The 23,877-nt window shown below is 38.8% G+C and overlaps 3 protein-coding genes and 1 long non-coding RNA gene across 8 annotated transcripts in view; 1 reads left to right on the forward strand and 3 right to left on the reverse strand.

The window, feature by feature from the left end:
• The window catches only part of LOC309485064, a 153,003-nt gene that overhangs the window by 5,216 nt on the left and 123,910 nt on the right, over nucleotides 1-23,877 (reverse strand). The window lies entirely within an intron of this gene.
• On the reverse strand, nucleotides 222-9,588 carry LOC309485042 (uncharacterized protein). Of its 5 annotated transcripts, XR_014201028.1 has the most exons (4): nucleotides 9,457-9,588; nucleotides 7,013-7,109; nucleotides 1,062-5,120; nucleotides 222-1,025 (listed from the first exon to the last, which is right to left on the reverse strand). XR_014201028.1 is itself a non-coding variant. In XM_082151643.1 (3 exons), the coding sequence occupies exon 3, from the start codon at nucleotides 5,105-5,107 to the stop codon at nucleotides 3,704-3,706; it is 1,404 nt and encodes a 467-aa protein (XP_082007769.1). In that variant the 5' UTR covers nucleotides 5,108-5,117; nucleotides 7,013-7,109; nucleotides 9,457-9,588; the 3' UTR covers nucleotides 222-3,703. The 5 variants fall into 5 exon arrangements, 4 of the variants coding, with proteins under 4 accessions (XP_082007769.1, XP_082007768.1, XP_082007771.1 ...); XM_082151643.1 differs by having other exon boundaries at nucleotides 222-5,117; XM_082151642.1 differs by having other exon boundaries at nucleotides 222-5,120.
• Nucleotides 9,503-18,206, forward strand: syt15 (synaptotagmin XV). Its single transcript, XM_082151649.1, has 8 exons — nucleotides 9,503-9,659; nucleotides 10,939-11,128; nucleotides 14,172-14,314; nucleotides 14,422-14,717; nucleotides 15,923-16,093; nucleotides 16,668-16,779; nucleotides 16,864-17,043; nucleotides 17,553-18,206. The coding sequence occupies exons 1-8, from the start codon at nucleotides 9,653-9,655 to the stop codon at nucleotides 17,699-17,701; spliced, it is 1,248 nt and encodes a 415-aa protein (XP_082007775.1). The 5' UTR covers nucleotides 9,503-9,652; the 3' UTR covers nucleotides 17,702-18,206.
• Nucleotides 17,818-23,679, reverse strand: LOC309485054 (rap1 GTPase-GDP dissociation stimulator 1-B). The gene is made up of 5 exons (XM_082151662.1): nucleotides 22,928-23,679; nucleotides 22,750-22,854; nucleotides 20,848-20,970; nucleotides 20,587-20,712; nucleotides 17,818-19,660 (listed from the first exon to the last, which is right to left on the reverse strand). The coding sequence occupies exons 1-5, from the start codon at nucleotides 22,971-22,973 to the stop codon at nucleotides 19,185-19,187; spliced, it is 876 nt and encodes a 291-aa protein (XP_082007788.1). The 5' UTR covers nucleotides 22,974-23,679; the 3' UTR covers nucleotides 17,818-19,184.

Below are 23,877 nucleotides of genomic sequence, written 5' to 3' on the forward strand. Positions count from 1 at the left end.
GGAATGTGCCTGCTCATCCAATTGGTCAAAGTTACAATGAAAGAGCCATGGAAATGTCCAGGGCAATCTACTAGAACACAGTTCACCAAGTTTAGCAGGACCTTCTGACATGTTTTCATGTCCCTCTCTTGTCCATGATCTTCACAAACAAAGAGAAATCCCATTGCCAGCAAGCCAACGAGGAATCTCAAAATAAATTAATCAAAATAAAAGACACTGAATATTGTTTGCCAAATGTTTTATTGTTGCTCATACTTTTCAAGACATTCACTATTCTCAATATTAAAACACATTAGTGTAGTTTTTGCTGTAGAAAGCCTATAGAAAGCTTGTTTTCATCATACTGTAAGGTGTTGATTCAGTAATATCTATGTTATGTTAAATCACAATGCTCTGGTCCAAAAAAATATCAAAAGAAAACATTGCTTTGGCAAAGAAAAACAAAAGCAGTTTGTGCAGCACATATTGTTAATTTGGTCAGAGATTCTAGATACACATTTACTTACATACAATAAGGTCCATCCATGCTATTTAAATGAACATAATCTAAACATTACAGAGATTGCTCTAATTACAATCCCTAACTTTCACAAAATCATGACTGATTCTGTATATGCTATAGTGATATAGCACATGTGATCATGATGTACATAAAAAACAGTAAAACTCTTACTTAAATGAAGCAATTAAACTTGAATATTTTAACATTATAATGAACAAACCGTTTTGTGATATTACATGACAAAAAACTATGATTTATGAACGTAAAATGATGTGGAAATGTAAAATTATCTTTGTCCTTGCACAGGTTCTGAATAGGACACAAACACAAAAAAACAACAATGATTTATTAAATTGTGACATGAAAATAGCGTAAAGATTTTTTTCAGGTCAGATTTTGGCACCAAATTCCAAGTGTACATGTTTTAATTTGATAATTTATTGAGATTGTCCCTGGGCATAAGACTGGGGCTTAGTTTCAGCTCATAGTGTACTATAGAAGTGTGGGAATATTGACCTTGAGTCTATATTTACTAATTATGAGTAGGTTTTACATTTACATTTATGCATTTGCAGAAGCTTTTATCCAAAGCGACTCACATTGCATTTCAAGGTACACATTTTACAATCTTATCAGTTCTTGCTTTCCCTGGGAATCAAACCCATACTCTTGGTGTTGCAAACGCCAACGCTCTACTGTTTGAGCTACAGGAAGGTTTGATAACAACCTAGCTTTACACACCCACAAACCTCATGAGCATTAAAGCTAGGGTAGGGAATGTTTTTCACTTTTTGTTTATCTCTCAATTACATTTATCTTCTGTGGAAGTCTCGAGACCAAAAAATGTTCGGTCCGAATGCAATGATAGGATGTCCTACCTGTTAACGTATGTGGTAGCACTTCATTTTACAGTCCAGTTCCACATGTACATTATAATAATTACCTAAACTTAGCCCTAAACCTAACCTTAACCCATGTAGTTGCCTTGTATTGCCCACTACTTTCTTAGGTAAGTACACTGTAAGTACACGTACGTGCACATACTGTACAATAAATTGCAACCACATATGTATTTCCATATCTCCACGCACCCTGCTCGCGCAGACAACACACCATCAGCAAGTTTCACGAGGCTATGCAGACTTGTAGACACGCAGTCACCGAGCGCCACAAACAAACAGTAGCCACTTTTTACAGTTCCTCCTGAACCAAAACAAATAAACTTCTGCTGTGTTCACAGCATAACTACCGTAACTAAGAGATGGCCACCTGTGACATTCTACTCAGAGCGGTTCACGTCCTCAGACTCTGATTTATACGTTTCTATGGTAACACTATCAATGACATAATAAATCTGCTGTAGTCAGGTTGTACAAGTAATGGTGATACAGGTTGTACAAGGTAATTTAATGCCGTCTCTTGTGACGCTTTGAAAACTCTGCTCTGGCTGTGTGTTTTGGAGGAGTTTTGGCTTTGGAGACGCTCTGAAGAGAGGGTGGGATCTTATGCTTTCAGAGCTAGCTTGCTATTGCTAGCCACTCCGTAATTGTCTACCCTACCTTTCATATTTTTAGCACTGTGCATTGATTCTAGCCTAGAGCCCACTCTAACCCACCAGGTCAAAACATTACCAATCACCATTTACATCAAGACAAAAGACAACAACAGCCAAAAAGAGAGCGAGAGCTGTAGCTTGTATTTGACTACAAACCGTTTAATGAATCTGTGAGATCAGAAAACAAAGAGATCTAAATCCATCTTAATCATAGACTATAGAACTAGCCTTCGGATCTTGCTCCAGGAAGCATTTCAGGGTGTACGAGAGCTCCATTAATTTTAACGTAGCCCTAGCTGATGCTCATTAATCTGCTATTTGCTTTTCAAAATCCAACAAGCACAACAGACACATTTAGCCAATAATTAGCGGTTTCAAAATTGCTAATACTCAGTGCTCACCAAAATCATAATTTCTGAATTTTTTGCCAAAAAAAGAGCATCCAAAAGATGCCAAGGCCATGTGTGAAGTATTGGAAAAACACACCGTTATCTGTAAACTTTAAAAGGGTCATAGACTGAGAATTCAAATGTTTGACAGTTAAGAGTTTGTTATACTATAAAAATACCCTGTAAGTTTCAAAACTCAAAACTTTCTTGTAATTCCAAAAACTGCTTTTATTGAAACCAAGGCCAGCAAACGACAGGATCTAAAAAGTGGAGACTTGTGACGTCACAGGGCAGCTTTGGCCCCGCCCACTGGAGCGTTAGTGAACAGTGACTTGAGAATGAGAAAAGATCGATACAGGATCAATAATACCATTACCTTCCAAACGATCCTAATGCTAGGATAGTGGGTTATTTTTCCCAACAATGTGAATGTCTCAGCAGTGCATTATTTGTTTGTATTCGGTGTATTTCACTGTGGATTATTTGGAAAATTTCACCGCAGGCTTTGCAAACAGACTTAGGATTTTACACCTCTGGTGAAAGCATTCGTGAAAGTGCCGAAATTGCGTTGCAATGATAAGATCTTTTCATATGCGATCAACAGACTGTCTGTCATCTGCTCAATGCTCATCACTGCAACCTTTCATGTGATGGGAATAGATCATTATGATCAATACTTTTCACGATTCCTTAATCTCGTTAGCTGTAATAGTAAAAACGTAGTAAAAGTTTTAGAGAGAGTTCCACATGTAATACTAGCTATTTCATATGCAAACATGTCAGCCAATCACAGCAGTGGGAGTTTACACTGAAGTCGCACAGCAGACACACGCCCCTTAAAACAGAGCGTTCAAATCAGAGGCTAAAATCAGGCTTGGAAAAATGCCTTTTATTTATAAATTATGACAATTTTTTATGATAAAATCATACTAACATTATAAGGGCACCCCAGGAAACATTATAAAATAATAAAATAATCCAGTCTATGACCCCTTTAAATGGTAGCTCTGTGCAACATGAGCTTTCAGTGTTTCTCTGAACATTACCACTTTACTGATCCAATAGTGGGGCTTTGATAGCTAAGCAGACAAGGCTTTGAAATATTTAGATATATTATTTGAAGGACAATTAGCTCTAGATTAGCCATTTTTCCATCCATTTCCACCTTGCAGCAAAAGTTGTACCGTTTCTATACCTTACGCCTAACCGAGGCACCCACATACCGATAAGGCAAGCTCTGGCCCTGCACTGTTTGCTTTAGTCTCCCACAGTACTGGGGTTAGCACAACATGCAGAACTGCGCAGTGTTTTTACAATGCCTTCACTCTTCTTTCGTCGCGTGGACTGCAGTGCCAGGCTGCTGGTATTGTCCGTGGAGTCTTCCGTTTGAGCAGCCACAGCTGCAGCGGCTGCAGTTTCTTTGATTTGAATTTCCAGATGCCTTTGGATTGCCAAGCCAAGCTCTTCAGGGTCCACAGCTGCACCATACACCTCCCAGGTCATACCCTCCGCATCCCATTCCACCTCCTTTACAGGGGTCCTATGACACATGTGCTCTATTGTCAAAGGTGCATCCGAGGTAGAATCCGCTCTCAGACTAATTTCAGGAAACACGTGAGAAAGAGGGGAAACAAGGGGATCAGACATGGTCTGCACACCAATATTTCTGATTTCATGGTCAGATGTCATGGTCGTGGCATCTTTGACTGTCCTGTTAAGACCAGTCTGACCTGTCCGGTCTATTCTAAGGCAGGAGGAGTTCTGCCCCCTTAACTCGGATCCACAGCAATGACCTGTACTCCGGCTGTCAAGTCTGGTCTCGCTGACAGATGACACAAGTGGTGGAAAACCAAGCAAGCCTGAATGAAGAAGTGATCTTTGTCCTGCACAGGGGTTTCCTGCACAAGGTGGCCGAGATATCAAATGTCCAGGGCATGGAACAACACTGCAAGCATTTCTTAAACAGGCAGTGTTCATCATGTGACCAGAACAGGTAGATCTATGGCATGCAGTTAAATGATGGCCGTCACAGTTGCTCTGAGCATGGTCTTCTGTATTCACTCCCTGTGGTGTGAAGCTGTTGCTCAAACCTGAAGAACTCATTCTGCAAGCCAATCTGCAACAGCTGCATCCTGTCAGGTTCTCTGCAGGTCCATAACATCGACAACATCCCTCCCTGCAAACCAGACCCTTCATCCTTAAATCTCTATTTGTGGATGGCGAGTGTGGAACACAGTTCACACCACTATGGACCCGATTTTGCCCCAGGAATAGATCCTGCGTTGGAGTCCTTCTGGGGGAGTCCTCCATGAAGCTCCAGGATTTTGCAGTTCCTCCATGCCAGATTACAGTCTCAGGGGTGCTGTTGCCACTGCACAGGCTCCCCTGTTCATGGTCACAAACATTCACAGGAACTCCAGCCGCTGGTCCACCCAGACTGATAGGCCTTTGACTGCATGCTGAACTGCTGACACTCTTGCGCAAATTCTGACGATACCATGCCAGCTCCATTCGTTGAGGCGGTCCACTCACCATTTCTACAGAGCTTTTGGATAAAGAAATGGTTGGCAGCTCATAGTCCTCCACTGCTTCGGCATCAACAGATCCAAGGCTGATGCTTGGGAGGTAGATCTCAGATGTAGGTCGTTGTCCTTCCTCCATAGTGAAATATCTACTGGTAAAGAAAGACAGACAATGATACAACTAAGTATAAAAAGTATAATTAATATTAATGATTTAAAACTTATTTATTTACACTATATATTTTAAACGATTAAACGTTTCTTAAGATAGAAGAGGCACACCAATTCTTCCTCTCTTTAGTTGTCTACAAGACAATCCATTGAATTTCTGATTAATCTGCATGACCCTTAAACCTTTACTTTTACGGTATAAAGCTGAGATTTATTTTGTCCTTACTAAATTAAAGTGAATAGGACAAAGTGATGTCTAGGTATCTCTCCCTAGATAATTGGCCAGATTACAGATGGATAAACCCAATTTAAGTCTTAAGATCATTAGCTACAACATGGATTTCTCAGCTTCTCTCAGAAGGACATTTAATCCACATGGGGCTCTAGCACAGGTGGCCAATTCCACACCACATGGTCCAAAAAGGACAGGAGGTAGAATGTTGCAAACTGTTCTATACTTCATGGTATATTGGACCTCAAAATCTTTACTGTGAGAGTATTTATCATTTCTATGAACTCTCGAGAGCACAGAGTGAATGTGTGTCAGGTCTGTTCATGTTTACATCACACTTTAGCCACTTTAGCCACTAGCCCAGACTTTTGGGTCTGTCACTCCCTACTGTCAGCACAAACATACAGCTGAATCCAAAATACAACACACTCATACTCTAATCTGTGAAGGCTATTCAAGGCACACTTTAATTCAGAATTATTTTGTTATTTGCTATTGAGGTGCCACTGTTTTAAAGCAACTTGCAGTAGACTAAGTGCAGGGAATGTTCTTTGAAGCAATGCCTCAAAAGCATTTCAGAACTTTCAGGAGTAAACTCAGAAATAAACTTGCAACCTTTGTGTTATCTTTGTGGATACTTAATGATTAGGCCATCTGTGACTAATAGTTGAATCATACCATATACATGTAACTTCCAAGGATGCCCACACAGCATCTGCATATGCAAAACTCGGAAGAAAGCTCAGCAGATTTCTGCAGAGCTGGAATACGCAACATTCACAAAGCTAACAAATCTCTGATTCATTGTGTTTGTGCACAGTCTATAATTCAGATGACATGTTCTCATGAAAAGTTGTTTGATTCTATGGGAGCAGAAGATCTAAAGCCCATGTGTGCTAAAGCCAGTGTTCAGCATCCAGCTCATAAACTAAATCAAATCCACAAATATTAATAGATAACTCATAAAATGATAAAGTATAGGCCTACACTTTTGTTTTGTATCTAAAGGGTGGCACTATTTCGCAACAAGTGTTAATACTGTTATTACAGTTATTTCACACTATTTATTTTATTATTAGTAGAGTGTTTCAATAATAATAACAACAATAAAGCAGACCAGGAAAATAACCAGCACAAATGACTGTGACTCTAGCATAATGACGGATGTTATCTCTCCTCAGTTATCATGGGAGAACAAAATACTTATCTTCCAACTGCATCTAAAAATAACACACAAGGTGTTCACTGTTAACCCTCCTCTTCCACCTCAACCCACAAGCTAACCTCCACCCATCCGTACTAGCTTCAGACTGGGACACACGCTTACACACAAGCAAATATAAACACTGAATGAACCTCTCATCCCATACAAGAAAATCAAACAAGAAAGATCTCACCTTTTGGTTTTTCTAGCAAGTATACATGGTCCAATCAAGGCCCTGTGCCATCCTTTGTCTTTTCTTCCTTGTCACCTTCACTCCCCCCCTTTTTAAAAACCATTCCTTTCACACTGAGCAGCACTTACTTTATAAAGACACAGCTACGGTTTCCCTCATGGCCACAGGTAAATCAACAACCTCCCTCCCTCCACACACACACACACACACACACACACACACACACACACGCACATGTACATACCTCCCACTTCCTCCTCTCGTCTCCTTCCCCTCAGTCCAGACAGCTTCCGCCTCCTTCACTTCTTTTCTCTCCTGCACTTGTGCTCTCTCGCTCCACTCTAAGTGAACAGGACAGAGTGGGTGTGTTGCTGGATTATCAGTTGTTGTCAGCTGATTACACACCACACACTCCCTCTCTGAGAGGAAATCCATGGTGGAGGGGGGAGGAGGTGCAAAGACACACAGACAGAAATGGTGGGTAGCCAAGAAGCACTGTATGCCCAATGGAGGGGGGTGGAATTGTGTGAAAGTGTGTGTATGAGGTGAGGGATGGGATTACATGTAGATTCTATTGAGTTGTTAGAAAAGGAAATCCGATATCCTTGCGAATCAATATAATAAATACTCTTTCTTACACATAACATGTTCATTCTCTCACACACACGTAGCTCCTGCCTCTTACTCATCCAGTCTCTCTCTTCCTGTTGCTATAGAAACAGCCATGGTCAATAGGAGCCCGATGAATTTTCATCATGCCTTTTTTTAAGTTGTCATGGGAACAATGAAAACAGTCTCTTGTGGTGCTGGGAAACCATTATGATATATGTCTGTGACTCATCTATCTGATTCACCTGTTCATATACTTGTCATTGCAATCTCACAGATTACCTGTTCCATAATAATTCTTGTTCAAAGGTAAAACAAAAAGAAAATCGTGACATGCTGTTTTGTGTATAAACATGCTGTTTAACTCATTTTTAATCGCCCTTTAACAAACCTGAATGTTTTTTCCCGTCTTTACAGAGACGTTTGAAACCTGTTGCAGTAAGGACATTTTGTTGGCATAATAACACAGATGCTGTCTATTTGTTGTTATTTTAAATCAGTTTTAAAGGTGTATTTGCTCAAATCCATTTGTTGGGACTACATAACAAATCTTTGTTGACATAAAGTCAAACTGGTTTGGGTTCCCAGCATGCTTTGCATGGGACTAGATTACATGTATCTATGGTGGCGTCCAAAATCGCAAACTCACTTGAGTAGGTACTTATTTTGAATAAGTACTTACTTTTTTATTTATTTTTTATTTTTTAATTTATAAAGCACATTTAAAACAACCTTGGTTGACCAAAGTGCTGTACAAGAAATATCTAGTTCCATCCCCAAAATTAAAATAAACATTCACAATACATTAAAGGCACAAGAGTACAAATAGGTTTTTAAAAGACTTCTAAACTCAGACACTGCGGACGCTGTTTTGATAGATGACGGCAATTTGTTCCATAACCTGGGGCCAGCTACTGCAAAGCTTTGCGAGCATTAAGAATAGTATGTATTTTATAGTATGAATGTGATATTGATGTACTACATTTGCCATATTGTCATTATCATGTGACCTACCAGCGCCAGTTGCGTCGCTTCACTCCCATTCACAAATCCTCTCCCGTGGCCTCATGGAACAGTAAAGTGTCCATCGTAAGCACACTTAAAATTCTTGCCAGAAGTAGTAGGTTAACTGGGTACTTTTTGCTTTGGACATACTTTTTTTGTCACATAATATTTTCACATTCTATATAGTAGGGAAGTATGCGATTTCGGACGCAAATATATTGGAGTAGTGCTAACATGCACTGTTGCTAGCTAGTTATATATTCATACATTATATATTCACTTGAACACATCAAAATTTATTGGAATTTACTCAATTCAATTAGATTTCTTCTATGTAGGAAATCTGAGATGAGTTTACAGTAAGTTTTTATTGCAATCTAATGCCGTGTTAACTACATTTAGATGTATTGTGGGAACAGCAGACGTGTTGCCTGATCACAGCCTTGATAAACTTCCCCTGTTGTCCATGAGTTATTCATTAACACTTAGTGAATGCAAACTAGGCTCTTGTGGACACCATTTTTTTTTGTGTAAATACATATACACATTTTATTTATAGAGCTGTACACACAATGCACAAATCTGTACATAGGCCTAAGTAAGTCTTCTGTTTCAGATGTATACTAGAACTATTATTATTGTTTATTCTATTTATTTATGTTCTCATTTAAATGCCTGTTCTAATGTCATATATGTATGTATGTACCAAGAGCTCCTGTAAAAACCACAAAAAATTCCTTGTGTGTTTGTGCACACTTGGCGAATAAAGCTCATTCTGATTCTGATTCTGATTCTGATAACATTCAATCTGTAGTTATTAAACCACAGTCTATGAGCCCTGTGGTGGTTCCATAAAGTAAGAGTAGTAACATCCACATGTTAAAATAAAGAAATCCGAACTAGCTTTAAACAATTGCCACAATAGCTCTTTAGGTTGGAAGTCCATGTAGTGTGCTATGTGTATGCTCACTGCACTGCATCAAGGTTTTGTGTTTGTTTGGAAATAAATACTGCAACTGGCAGAGCACATATTACACACCTGCTTAAACCAGTGTACGGTGTTGATTAACTAACCTGGGAAGCCTCAGGGAGACTGTAGTACTCTCCTGTAGGGTGACCAGGCTGTCAGAAGCCACAGCTTACTCTCAATGGGACATCAGGAAGAGTGCCAATGAGACGGCCTCTGGGCAAAATGGGAAACCGTTGATTGGTGATTGTATTGGAGAGAGCAAGACACTTTATTCAGTTAGGAGTTAGACTGTGGCCATCCATGGCTGGTGAGTAGAGGATTATTGGAAACTGTTGTACAAACCATATACTTGAGACCTATTTTACACAGATATAATACTATGTGATAGTGGATCTTTAAGACAAACATACATTGTTTGTTTTACCAGGCTGCAAATATTTGATCAGTGCTCTGTCATCTAATGTGACCTAAAATAAGTTGCGCCAGACACGTTATTATGTACTATGTATGTTAGTTACACCAAAGCTTTTTTTTTTCCAGACATGATGGTTTAGTGCTGTCATAGCGACATGTATTTCTGTTTGATAATGTGATATGCCATTAGACGCTGCTGAACATATGGTTGACCCCCTGTACACTAATAATCTTCATGTGCAATTGAACAATTATTGACCAGTGAGGCATTAGAATGTGCAATTGTAAATATGTACACTTAAATGAATATATAGTTCACACTTTTAGCTTACAGATATCAGTTGGTATCATAAATGCCAAATTCTTATTTAAATGGATAGTTAACTCAAAAATTAAGATTCTGTCATCATTTGAACACACAAAAAAAAGATGTTTTGAAGAATAGATTTGTCTTACAATGAAAGTCAGTGGGGTCCAAAACAACAGACCCCACTGACTTTCATTTTATGGAGACAAAATATCTTCTTATATGTTCCACAGAAGAAAGTAATAATACAGATTTGGAATGACATGAGGTTGAGTAAATGATGACATCATTTTAATTTTGGGTCACTATGATGACTTACTATAGACATTTAAAAACTTACTATGAACATTTAAAAAAAGGTTAGCACTGACTAAATTTAAAAGTAAGCAAACAAGCTTAACATTATGGTATTATTTTATTTAAATTTTTTTAATTTAAATATATTTTACATTTTAATATATAATTATTCCATGTAAGTTTTAATTTTAATTTCTGAATGATGAGCTGTATTAAATCAACTACTATACCTGTTACAAAGTTCTGGTTCACCTGCACTGGATTCCTTAAGGTGGCTGCAGTAACTCCCTTAAAGTAAAGGAGAAAACAGGTTGTTTTTCTAGAAATACTGTGCTTCTTGAGCAGCAGAAACACAATGTGCTCCACCTCTTGCATGCAGGTCTCCACTAACGTGTGTTGACACAAGACACTTGACACGTCTATTTAAAAGGCATGAGAGAAAGAGACTGTCCAATGGTGTCACACAGCAGGTTTAGTTAATGCAAAGCCATGTTCTCTGTTGTATGAAACACTGAGTGAGAGGTGAGGGTGACCGTCAGCTGAGTTTATTCCGTGTCTGTGACATTAGATCCACTTGTAGCACTGGCTTGTGGACTGTCTGGAGCATTTCTGTTCCTGTTGCTGTTCGGCCTATCAGTCTATCTACTGTGGAGGAAGAGGCGAACTCAAACACTCTACAGGGGACTGACACCAACCACCCCCACAATCCCACGATGCACCGCTCCAGTGCTTCAGACATCAGAGAGCAGCAGCTATGGGTAAATAACAGTTGTTGCTTGTCTAGAAATGACAATAATATAAGATTTATACTGTATCATTCATTGCATATACAGTGAGGAAAATAAGTATTTGAACACCCTGCTATTTTGCAAGTTCTTCCACTTGGAAATCATGGAGGGGTCTGAAATTGTCATCGTAGGTGCATGTCCACTGTGAGAGACATAATCAAAAAAAAAAAAAAAATCCAGAAATCACAATATATGATTTTTTAACTATTTATTTGTATGATACAGCTGCAAATAAGTATTTGAACACCTGTCTATCAGCTAGAATTCTGACCCTCAAAGACCTGTTAGTCTGCCTTTAAAATGTCCACCTCCACTCCATTTATTATCCTAAATTAGATGCACCTGTTTGAGGTCGTTAGCTGCATGAAGACACCTGTCCATCCCATACAATCAGTAAGAATCCAACTACTAACATGGCCAAGACCAAAGAGCTGTCCAAAGACACTAGAGACAAAATTGTACACCTCCACAAGGCTGGAAAGGGCTACGGGGAAATTGCCAAGCAGCTTGGTGAAAAAAGGTCCACTGTTGGAGCAATCATTAGAAAATGGAAGAAGCTAAACATGACTGTCAATCTCCCTCAGACTGGGGCTCCATGCAAGATCTCACCTCGTGGGGTCTCAATGATCCTAAGAAAGGTGAGAAATCAGCCCAGAACTACACGGGAGGAGCTGGTCAATGACCTGAAAAGAGCTGGGACCACCATTTCCAAGGTTACTGTTGGTAATACACTAAGACGTCATAGTTTGAAATCATGCATGGCACGGAAGGTTCCCCTGCTTAAACCAGCACATGTCAAGGCCCGTCTTAAGTTTGCCAATGACCATTTGGATGATCCAGAGGAGTCATGGGAGAAAGTCATGTGGTCAGATGAGACCAAAATAGAACTTTTTGGTCATAATTCCACTAAACGTGTTTGGAGGAAGAAGAATGATGAGTACCATCCCAAGAACACCATCCCTACTGTGAAGCATGGGGGTGGTAGCATCATGCTTTGGGGGTGTTTTTCTGCACATGGGACAGGGCGACTGCACTGTATTAAGGAGAGGATGACCGGGGCCATGTATTGCGAGATTTTGGGGAACAACCTCCTTCCCTCAGTTAGAACATTGAAGATGGGTTGAGGCTGGGTCTTCCAACATGACAATGACTCGAAGCACACAGCCAGGATAACCAAGGAGTGGCTCTGTAAGAAGCATATCAAGGTTCTGGCGTGGCCTAGCCAGTCTCCAGACCTAAACCCAATAGAGAATCTTTGGAGGGAGCTCAAACTCCGTGTTTCTCAGCGACAGCCCAGAAACCTGACTGATCTAGAGAAGATCTGTGTGGAGGAGTGGGCCAAAATCCCTCCTGCAGTGTGTGCAAACCTGGTGAAAAACTACAGGAAACGTTTGACCTCTGTAATTGCAAACAAAGGCTACTGTACCAAATAGTAACATTGATTTTCTCAGTTGTTCAAATACTTATTTGCAGCTGTATCATACAAATAAATAGTTCAAAAATCATACATTGTGATTTCTGGATTTTTTTTTTTTTGATTATGTCTCTCACAGTGGACATGCACCTACAATGACAATTTCAGACCCCTCCATGATTTCTAAGTGGGAGAACTTGCAAAATAACAGGGTGTTCAAATACTTATTTTCCTCACCTAAAGGAGTATTAGGAACACCATACTAATACTGTGTTTGACCCCCTTTCGCCTTCAGAACTGCCTTAATTCTACGTGGCATTGATTCAACAAGGTGCTGAAAGCATTCATTAGAAATGTTGGCCCATATTGATAGGATAGCATCTTGCAGTTGATGGAGATTTGTGGGATGCACATCCAGGGCACGAAGCTCCCGTTCCACCACATCCCAAAGATGCTCTATTGGGTTGAGATCTGGTGACTGTGGGGGCCATTTTAGTACAGTGAACTCATTGTCATGTTCAAGAAACCAATTTGAAATGATTCGAGCTTTGTGACATGGTGCATTATCCTGCTGGAAGTAGCCATCAGAGGATGAGTACATGGTGGTCATAAAGGGATGGACATGGTCAGAAACAATGCTCAGGTAGGCCGTGGCATTTAAACGATGCCCAATTGGCACTAAGGGGCCTAAAGTGTGCCAAGAAAACATCCCCCACACCATTACACCACCACCACCAGCCTGCACAGTGGTAACAAGGCATGATGGATCCATGTTCTCATTCTGTTTACGCCAAATTCTGACTCTACCATCTGAATGTCTCAACAGAAATCGAGACTCATCAGACCAGGCAACATTTTTCCAGTCTTCAACTGTCCAATTTTGGTGAGCTTGTGCAAATTGTAGCCTCTTTTTCCTATTTGTAGTGGAGATGAGTGGTACCCGGTGGGGTCTTCTGCTGTTGTAGCCCATCCGCCTCAAGGTTGTGCGTGTTGTGGCTTCACAAATGCTTTGCTGCATACCTCGGTTGTAACGAGTGGTTATTTCAGTCAAAGTTGCTCTTCTATCAGCTTGAATCAGTCGGCCCATTCTCCTCTGACCTCTAGCATCAACAAGGCATTTTCGCCCACAGGACTGCAGCATACTGGATGTTTTTCCCTTTTCACACCATTCTTTGTAAACCCTAGAAATGGTTGTGCGTGAAAATCCCAGTAACTGAGCAGATTGTGAAATACTCAAACCGGCCCGTCTGGCACCAACAACCATTGTACAACCATGATACAGTATATATATATATATATATATATATATATATATATATATACACTGTAAAAAAAAATTACATCCCCAAGTCAAACATTTCTAGTGTCTGATAACATCTACATTTTTCAATTAGTCTGACGCATTATTTCTCATTGAGCCAATGTTAACAGACTATTGCAACAAGAATTGCACTTGGGCCAATTTAAACATTTAAATGTGACCGGTCACTACAAAATGTTGACTTGGAGAGGTTAGAATTTTTTTTACAGTGTATATATATACATACGGACATGTAATGTGGATTGAAGAGCATTCTTATAACCTTTGAACTTTCACAGCTCAGGTGATGTTCCTTTCGTCGTGCCTCCTCAATTCAAGAGAACATCCCAATTAAACGAGGGGAAAGAGGGAAGAGAGTATACTGAGGAATGGGAACTCCATCCGGACCTGCACAGCCAGCGAGGCTCTCTGACAGTAGGGAGTATGTCAGGACTGGAATAAAGGCATTTGATGTCAGAAATTATGATAAAAAGGAAAGTATAAGAAGAATCTTATGACTGTCTTTCGTTCTGCTCTGTGGTTTTTGAGGTTGTTTTCCCCTGGGCTCCATAAGGCCAGACCTGTACCAGCTCCCAGAGGAACCCAGTGAATGGGCCCTTCCCAACGGCTCAGCCGTTCGTCTGTGGTTCGCTCTGCGGTACCAGCAGGAGAGAGAGCAGCTGGTGGTGTCTCTGCTCCGAGCCGCTAACCTGCCTGTTCGGTGCCAGAGTAACGCCACACTGGTCAAACTGCAGCTATTGCCGTCTGACGACCGACGACACCGGCAGGCCAAAGCACGGCGGAAAGGATGTCATCCGCAGTTCAACGACACCTTTGTGTTTCAGGTACAGAGTATCTTCTGTTGAACATTAGCAATCTAAGATGGTCTCTCTGGATGTGGGTACAACAGCAAAATTGTCCTCATTCTATGAAGATTCAAGTGCTTTGGACGAGCGTTGCATGATTTGTTTGTGGATTCATTTTTAAAAACATTTCTGTTCTAAAAAATTGAGAAACTTCTTGAAAACAGAGAAGACAATTCATAGTTGATGTCTCCATCTATTGGCCGTTGCTTGCAGGTTTCACAATAGAGCGCTTAGAGGAATGTTCTGGGTTCAATACAAGTTTAGCTGTTGATTTTACCACACACATTAATTTCAAATTAATCCCCAATTTAAAAAAAATTATAATAATAATAACAACATTTAAAAATGTACTAAGATAAGACTTAATGTATAACGCTCTGTAAAGGTATTCATAATGTAAGTGATATCTTTTTATAAATATTTGCAGCCAAATTTAAAATGGATTATAATATTTGGAGAGATTCATGGTTACATCTGAAATTGGTTGTTTGTCGTGTTTTATACATTATACTTTCTGAAGGTGTAACGAAGTATTATAATGTATTTGAACTGTTTACAATTATTCATGGGACCATACAACACATTATAAGGTGTATTACAAAGCATTATTAATACATTATTAATATATTATATATAAAGGCTTTAAGTAAAGTGTTACCAGATTTTTCAGTGTTTTTGAAAGAAGTCACATACAGTATGCTCATCAAGGCTACATTTATTTGATCAGATTTTTTTTGTGTGAAATATTACAATTGATAGATAAAAATTGATATATTTTAAAATGCAATTTATTTCTGTGATGGAAAACCAGAATTTTCAGCAGCCATCAACCAGTCTTCACAGTGTTCAGTGTCACATGATCCTGCAGAAATCATTCTAATATGCTGATTTTGTACTCAAATAAAATTTCATATTATTATCAATGTTGAAAACAGTTCTGCTTAAAATTTTTGTGGAACCTGTGAATTTTTTTTTTAGGATTCTTTGATGGATAGAAAGTTCAAAAGAACAACATTAATTTGAAATAAAAAAGCTTTTGTAACATTATAAATGTCTTTACTGACCCTTTTGATCAAATTAATTAATCCTTATTTTTAATTAATTAATCCTTAATTAAAAACGCCTTCAAACTTTTGGATGGTAGTGTATGGTCAAAATAACCTGATTCCTATGCCTTTTAACAGGTATCTAATGGCTGTGTTGACCAATGCTCTCTGAATATGAGCATGTACACTGTGGACCATCAGAAGAAGCACCATCTAGTGGGTCACATTCTGATCCCCCTCAGACATTCTGAAATAAAGGAGGCAGCCGGCGAAGTGCAATGGAGGGATCTGGACAATGAAAGTGATCAAGTATGATACTTTAAGAGATCTTAGGATATTAAAGGAATAGTTCACCCAAAAATGAAAAACCTGTCATCATTTACTCACCCTCAATTTGTTCTAAACGTGTGTGAGTTTCTTTCACAAAAGAAGATATTTTGAAGAATGTGGCTAACCAAACAGTTGGGGGTCCCCATTGACTTCCATAGTATGAAAAAAAATACTATTGAAGTCAATAGGGAACAGAAACTGTTAGGGTATCCACATTCTTAAAAATGTATATTTTTGTGTTCAACAGAAGAAAGAAACTTACAGGAAACAATTTGTGGGTGAGTAAATAATGACAGAATTTATATTTTTGGGTGAACTATCCATTCGAACATGAACATTCTGTCATCATTTACTCACCCTCAAGTCTTTCCAAACCTGTATAACTTCCACAGTAGAAAGAAAACCATTCAGGTTTGGAATGACATACAGTAAAGGTGAAAAACAGAATTTTCATTTTATGGTGAACCATGGCTTTAATCAGATTTCTGAGCATTTTGTGGGAAAGTGTGCTGTACTATACGTACTGAATGTGTGTTTTTCTCTGCTGTTGTAGCCCCTCTCAAAAAATGGTGACATCCAGGTGTCTTTGAACTACAATCAGTCCCTACACCGCCTCACTGTGGTTGTTTTACGAGCACGAGGGTTGCAGTGTTCCAGTGATGCAGGTGAGAAACAGAGCAGTAAAGAATACAACGCATGTTACAAGAAGTCTCTGCACCTTTAACTCACGTGTAAAATGAATGGTACAGGTGTGTGTGCCCAGGTTTCTCTAAAGATGCATAATCAGGTGGTGAGAAACAAGATGACCTCTGTGGCAAAAGGAAGTGATCCATCCTTTAATGAGAGGCTTACCTTCAGACTCCTCCCCATTCAGCTGGACACAGCCTTTCTGACACTACAGCTTCAGCAGCCCAGCACAAAAGATCCTGGTAAATGTCAAGCAATCATTTCCAAGACGACAGGGCACCACTCACCTGCACTATCCTGCTATTATTAAAGGGATAGTTCACCCAAAAATGTAAAGATTGTCATCATTTACTCACCCACTTGTTGTTCCAAACCTGTATGAATTTCTGTCTTCTGCTAAACACAAAAGAATATATTTTGAAGAATGTTGGTAACCATATGTTGGTGATATTTTGGTAATGTTGCATACTACAAAAGATATTGGTTACAACAAAGAAAATGTACATTTCAGAAATATTTAAAACAAACAAATGTGGTGTAAAATGAATAACATTTAAAATTCTACACTATTTATAGGTCACTAATTAAACAAATTTGTGCTGATCATATTCATTTATTAAACTTTTCACTGAAATTGTTATACTGATAATATATGTGATTAAAAATTAAAGACATACAGCTATTTTTGATGCACCATTGTCAGTCACCTATGTATCTCTACTGAGTCACTCTATTTTGTCTTTAATGCCAGTGTCGCTGGGGATTGTGGTCATTGGGCCGTTCATGTATGCAAGGGGAAGAGAACTGGAACACTGGAACGACATGGTCAGCAAACCACAGGAGCTGGTCAGGCAATGGCACCCACTGGGATCCGCTGACACAGTACAGGGCCCTCACTGAACAACATCCACTCAATGCCAACCTCCCTCTCTTTGAAAAGTAAGGTAGACTTGTATTTAAGGGGGAAGTGTTTTTTCAGAACAAGGCTGATGTCAAAAAATCAAATGAAATAAAAATTAAAAGTTAAAAGAAAAGGTTTATTGATAGCATACATTTGTGAATGAGTTTTCTTGTAATAACTTCATTTAAAAATAATAACAGTCCCATCAGAACATTTGTGTGACGATGCAGGAGGTAAAACTACAGTCCAGTTGTACCACAGGGTTCCCACACTTACCGAACCCTTGACCCATACATTTCCATGACCTTTCCAGTTGTTTATGATGGATAAGGATTTTGTTTAAAAGCCATTCTCCAAACCTCTTGTCCCACGTAGTGTCACAGGGATCGCTATTGAATCGGTCCATTTGATTGATTCATTGAAAAGAGCCAATTCAAAAGAATGATTCACTTACAAACTGGACATACACAACTGTTCAAAAGATTGGGGACAGTATGTTTAAAAGCCAGGAATGATGCATTAAATTGATCAAAAGTGACAGTAACGACATTTATAATGTAACCAAAGCTTTCTATTTGAAATAAATGCTGCTCCTTTAGACTTTCTATTAATCAAAAAATCCTAAAAAAATTAAATAATAATATGAGTTTCCACCATTTCCAACACTGACAGTTGAAATGTCTCTTGAGCAGCGAATCAGCAAATTAGAATGATTTCTGAAGGATCATGTGACACTGAAAATTCAGCTTTGCCGTCACAGGAATAAGTTACATTTTCAAATATATTCAAATAGAAAAGTTATTTAAAATTGTAATAATATTACTGTTTTTCTACTGTACTTTTAATCAAATATATGCAAACTCGGAGAGACTTCTTTCAAAGACATTTAAAAATATTACCGACTCTTTGAACAGTAGTGTAGCTTGAGCGGGTTTTACTCTACACAAAAGCAAAATCTAGTCACACAATATTAATATTCCCTTAATATTTCAACTTTTTCCAAGTCTGTGGGAAAAAATGTAAACATAAATCACCATTTTCATCTATAAATCTATTTCCCTTGGTGCATTTTGCAAACATGGTTGCATATTGTGACCTGGGTGAGTGTAGCTGCTCTGACCCTGAACACTGGGTCTGGATAATCCACTACTGTAAGGCCTCTTATGGACTAATCATAGTTCAGAAAGGCTAGCAGATTGCAGCTCGGCGTCCACCTGTTCTCATGCTCTACAGCCAGCATCTAAGACTTAAACTGCCTGGACACAGCGTGTCTTGTGACCTGGGTTGTGATTCTAGCACTCATTTGGTACCCTTAGCAATAGGAAACCAAGAGCGGTAATATTCCATGTTTTTTGTTGCTTTCAGATCCATTCTCTAATACAAATGGCTGAAATGAGCTCCTTAAATGTCAGGACGTGGTTAACACCAGATCACCTGTTTAGGCCACCTTATTAATAAATCCAAAAGCACTACGATGAAGCCTCACATGAGGGTATGAAGCACGGCTGCCCTCAGATTCCTGTTTCTCGGTATGTTCTTCACTGAGCATTTGATAACTTTATAAAATTTGGGGCAGCTGCCCAGGTGGGCAAAGTTCGGTAAGCGGTGTCCAGTTTGGTGGCCGTTTTTTGCGCCCCACAGCATTGTGGAGCACCTTTGAATCACTTCTACTGCCACAGAGTACTGGCCGTTAGTCCACTGTTTCAGCCTGACCAACGTCACAGCCGAAGAGAAGCCGAAACAGTAACGCGAGGTCCCACGGAACACATGTTCCCCTTCGCCGAAATATGCCCCTTTCTCCCAGGAGAGCATGGAGCCGTCCTCTTCACCCATGTCAGCCAGGTTACAGAGGGCCATAAGGCAAGAGCTCTGCAGTGCCTCATTTCCACTGTGCTGGAGAAGAACCGACACCAGTCGTGGGACAGCTCCGAGCCTCAGGAATCGCTCTTGCTGCAAGTCTGGCAAGAAAGTAATCACACTTACATCTCAAACTCCAGGGTCAGCATCAAGATATATGGTGCTAAGCTCTACTTAGGGGCGCCTCAGCTCAGTTTTTCATCTTAGCTCTCCTAAAAATCTGCAATGAAGTTGCCAGCCTCTTAAAGGGATACACCCAAAAATGAAAATTCTGTCAACATTCCTCATATAGTTCCAAACCTGTAAGCATTCCGTTCTTCTGCGGAACACAAAAGAATGTGTTTGAAAAAAACAAACACACATTGGAAACCCATTTGACACTGAGAGATTTCTCAACATTTCTTCTTTTGTGCTTCATTGAAGAAAGAAAGTCAATGACATGAGGGTGAGTAAAAGATGACAGAATTTTTTTTGTTTCAGTATCCCTTTAAAAATCTGGTGTGATCTTTCTTCACGTTCTCTGAAAACAGCAGCTGCCGTAAGCTATTTAAGGGTTATTTCACTCCGAAACCTGCCAGTAAGTATTTTACAGTTTGTAACATTAAATATTATCCAGCAGTGTTCACACACAGCTCTTGAAAGCTCCACTTCTCTATCTCTTATGTGAACACCATCTGTTCCAGTGTAATCATTACAAAAGGCAGGCAAAAAAACCAAAACAAAACCAAAACACCATTACCACTGAAAAACATGCATTTTCAAACACTTTCAAAAAATGAAACTATTAAATATTAACTATTTTCTGAAACCACTCTTTATTCTGAGCCACATCATCTCAGATTCAGGTTCAAGGCTGAAATACAATTGCCTCTCGTTCAATACCTTTGTATTTAGAGATAGGGTGCTTCAAATTTCATTAAAGTCTGAGTCTTACTCAATGAAATATGACTAATGCCCTTTCACATCAGTACTGCTTTTAAAATCTTTGGTTTAGAAGAGAAAAGGGCAAAAGTTCAGGTCCACTCACTGCTGTTATAGCAGATCCTGGCGATGGCCTGGCTGACGTGAAAGAGAAGGTCCTGGTCTTGGCTTAGCAGTAAGGTCACAAGGGCAGACACAATGCCCGTCTCAAAGCATTGCTCTCTCACAGGAGCTAAAGAAGAAATTATAGAATAATAAACAGATTTAGAGCTCATCAACTATATAAGTATACAGTTAGATAATAAAAACATTAACATAAACATGTTTATTAACACAAAAACAGTTTACATAAAACATTTGTTCTTACCGTCTCTGGCCAGTTCAGCTACTAGTCTGGCAGTGTGAGTAGTGAGAGTGCTTTTCCTTCTTAAAATCTGAGCCATAACAGGGAGGATCCCGCTTTCTACCACCTGCTCGGATATGCCTTTCTCTAGGGCAGGGGAAACACATGTTCATTCTAAACAATCGAGATACACAACTATGCAAAATGTTTGGGGTCAGTAAAATGCATTATTGTTTTAAACTAAATCATTTATGCTCATTAAGGTTGCTTACAGTTATATAGTAATTTTGTGAAATATTATTACAATAAACAATAACGGTTTTCTAATTTAATATAATTTAAAGTAATTTATTCATGCAATGGTAAAGCTGAATTTTCAGCATCATTAAACCAGACTTCAGTGTCACATGGTCCTTCAGAAATCATTCTAATATGCTGATTTGCCACTCAAGAAGCAGTTCTTATCATTACCATTATTACTTTTTTTTCAGGATTTTTTTAATAGAAAGTTCAAAAGAACAGCATTTATTTGAACAATCTTTTGTAAAATAAATGTATTAACTGTTTTTTTTTTATATTTTTATTAATTTAATGAGCTCTTGGTTAATTAAAAGTAGTAAAACTTTCGGTAACACTTTATTTTACAGTGCCCTTGTTACATAAACAGAACACATTACATAATAATTACATGCAACTAATTCTAACCAAAACCTTAATCTTAACCATAACCCTATAGTAACATGTTAAAATAATGTTGCTCAGTACTTAAATGTAGAATTACACTGTAACAAGGACACCTTCAAAAAAAGTGTAACCAAAATGTATTTTAAAATTGTACAGAGACGAACATTTTTACGGTATTATATATATATATTACAAACCCATCCCTCTGAAAGACCAACAAATTGGATCAACTGTTTCCAACAAGCTAGACCATTGTCCAGTTGCTCGAGTAAACATTTGCACTTTCACACAAATTATGTTTCCACAAACTACAGATGTCACTCACAGCTGGCTATCTGAACGCTTGCGTACAAGTGAACAGTCTGGCTAATCGTTCCTGTCACTCAATGGCTCTCAAAGAGACAAACACGGATTAGAGCGTCTCTGTTTTCGTACCTTCTCATAGCCACCCTCGTTGACATAGTAAGTATGGTTTATCACTTATGCCCAAATGATTTGTGATAAGCAAGGGATAATGCACAGTCAGCAGGTCAATGATCGTAAAAATAAACCTGACACTATCATTTCAGTACATAATCTGACTGTACATTAGCCTGCTTTTTACACATCAAGCATTGATTAAAGTTTAAATTATTTGAATATGTGAGAAGGAAGAATATGTAGAGTGGTACAAAAAACATGAACCTATAGCATAGCTATAAAATAAATGTAATTAACAGTTTGGAGGTCCTTGCGCAAAATGTTCAACCATAGAGTGCTGGGATCGACCAATCAGAATCGAGTATTCCAAAAAAGAGGCATAATAGCCTGTGATAGTAGCCTCACTGATGTCTAAAGCCAAAGAGTAATTACAATACACACTAAGCAGCTTTCAGACCTCACACAAAGTTCTGGCACATTCTGCATCTAACTAGTTCAAACAAGCTCATAATAATAAGACAACAGTTTCATTTTACTTTCTTTTAATGAAACTACTTTATAAAGGCATAATGTATAAATAAATGTCACAAAATATTATTACATCCTGTATAATGCTCAGAGGGCATGATTTTTTGTAAACAAGTCCTCAACTAGTTCTATACAAGACCGCAGGGAATCACTTCTTTCTCAAGTTTATTTAGACATGACTTAAGTGTTTAGTTAGACATGTTCACCAATACAACTACAGGTACATTCTTGATCCAGCTCAAATAAATTAAAAAAAATTTTTTTATATATATAACAAAAACATGATATACTCACTTCTTTCAATGGCAACATTAAGCATTGTCTCCAAATAGGGTTTTAGTTCCTCCTCGACAAGTTCTGTGCTCACACTGATGACCTCTATTGCAACACTTAATGAATCTGAGAGGAAAAGAAAATGTATATCAAAATGTACATCCTTCATACAGTTTCTATTGTGTCTGCTGTTACTTACCCTTGGGCGAGCTGGGCAGTGGACGACTGGCCCCCATCTTGTCCATATGTCTATGTGAGTTTCGGATGACCTGTTTAGTTCTCAGCACTGCTCGTGTCCCAGATTAGGACAGTCTAAAATCTCACACAGCTCCATCTCTTGCTTTGTATCTGTATATATTTCTCCTTTTTTGTGTCCCCCACCTGCTTTGTTTCTTTCCACTCTGTCGGGTTTGTATATACATGTATGTCTGCGACACAAACTCCTCCCTCCCTCATTTATTTTCTTCCTCTCAATCCCTGTCTCTCCATTGCCTGCTCTGATTGAGACCTTCACTAATGCACTCCAAATCCTCTAACAAAAGCCTCACAGTGGACAGGCCGCCTGTAGGTGACACTGTGAACTGCAGCACGCTCACATCAAATGTCTCCTAGAGGGCAGAAGAGAGAGAGGAACAACAAACAGACAAACAATGTCATTGGCTGAGCTACAAAACTGACTCCACGGTGAGGATTTTCTCTGCATGCTTGCCAATGCCAGGAATTCAGAAAAGCTGCTTTGTGGGGGAAATCTTTTGAGGAAACACAAAAGATAACAAAGCAGTTGCACTGAACATAATTGAAAACAAAACAATTAGCTATTATTACTATTTGAGAGGCTATGTAAAAAAAACAAAAACAATAAATGATGACATGCTATGTGGCTGCTTCTGGATTGTGTCCCCTCTTCCATGATTTGTCATTCAATGAAAATCATAAGAGTGATTGATTCTCAAAACCCCACACAATTTAAAGTATCATTCGGTCCCGTAGCACAAAGGGTGCGAGATAAGTAACGCTCCAAATTGTAATACTTAGGGTTAAGGTTTTGTTCAAATCCTTAACCCTAATTATGAGCAATTGAAATTGCAATTAATATATTTTATATTGTACATTTCAGCCATTTGCATTAGAGTGAATCCTTCTTTGCTC

Source organism: Leuciscus leuciscus, assembly GCF_965113295.1.
Source record: "Leuciscus leuciscus genome assembly, chromosome: 21".
In the NCBI taxonomy this organism is placed as follows: Eukaryota; Metazoa; Chordata; class Actinopteri; order Cypriniformes; family Leuciscidae; genus Leuciscus; species Leuciscus leuciscus.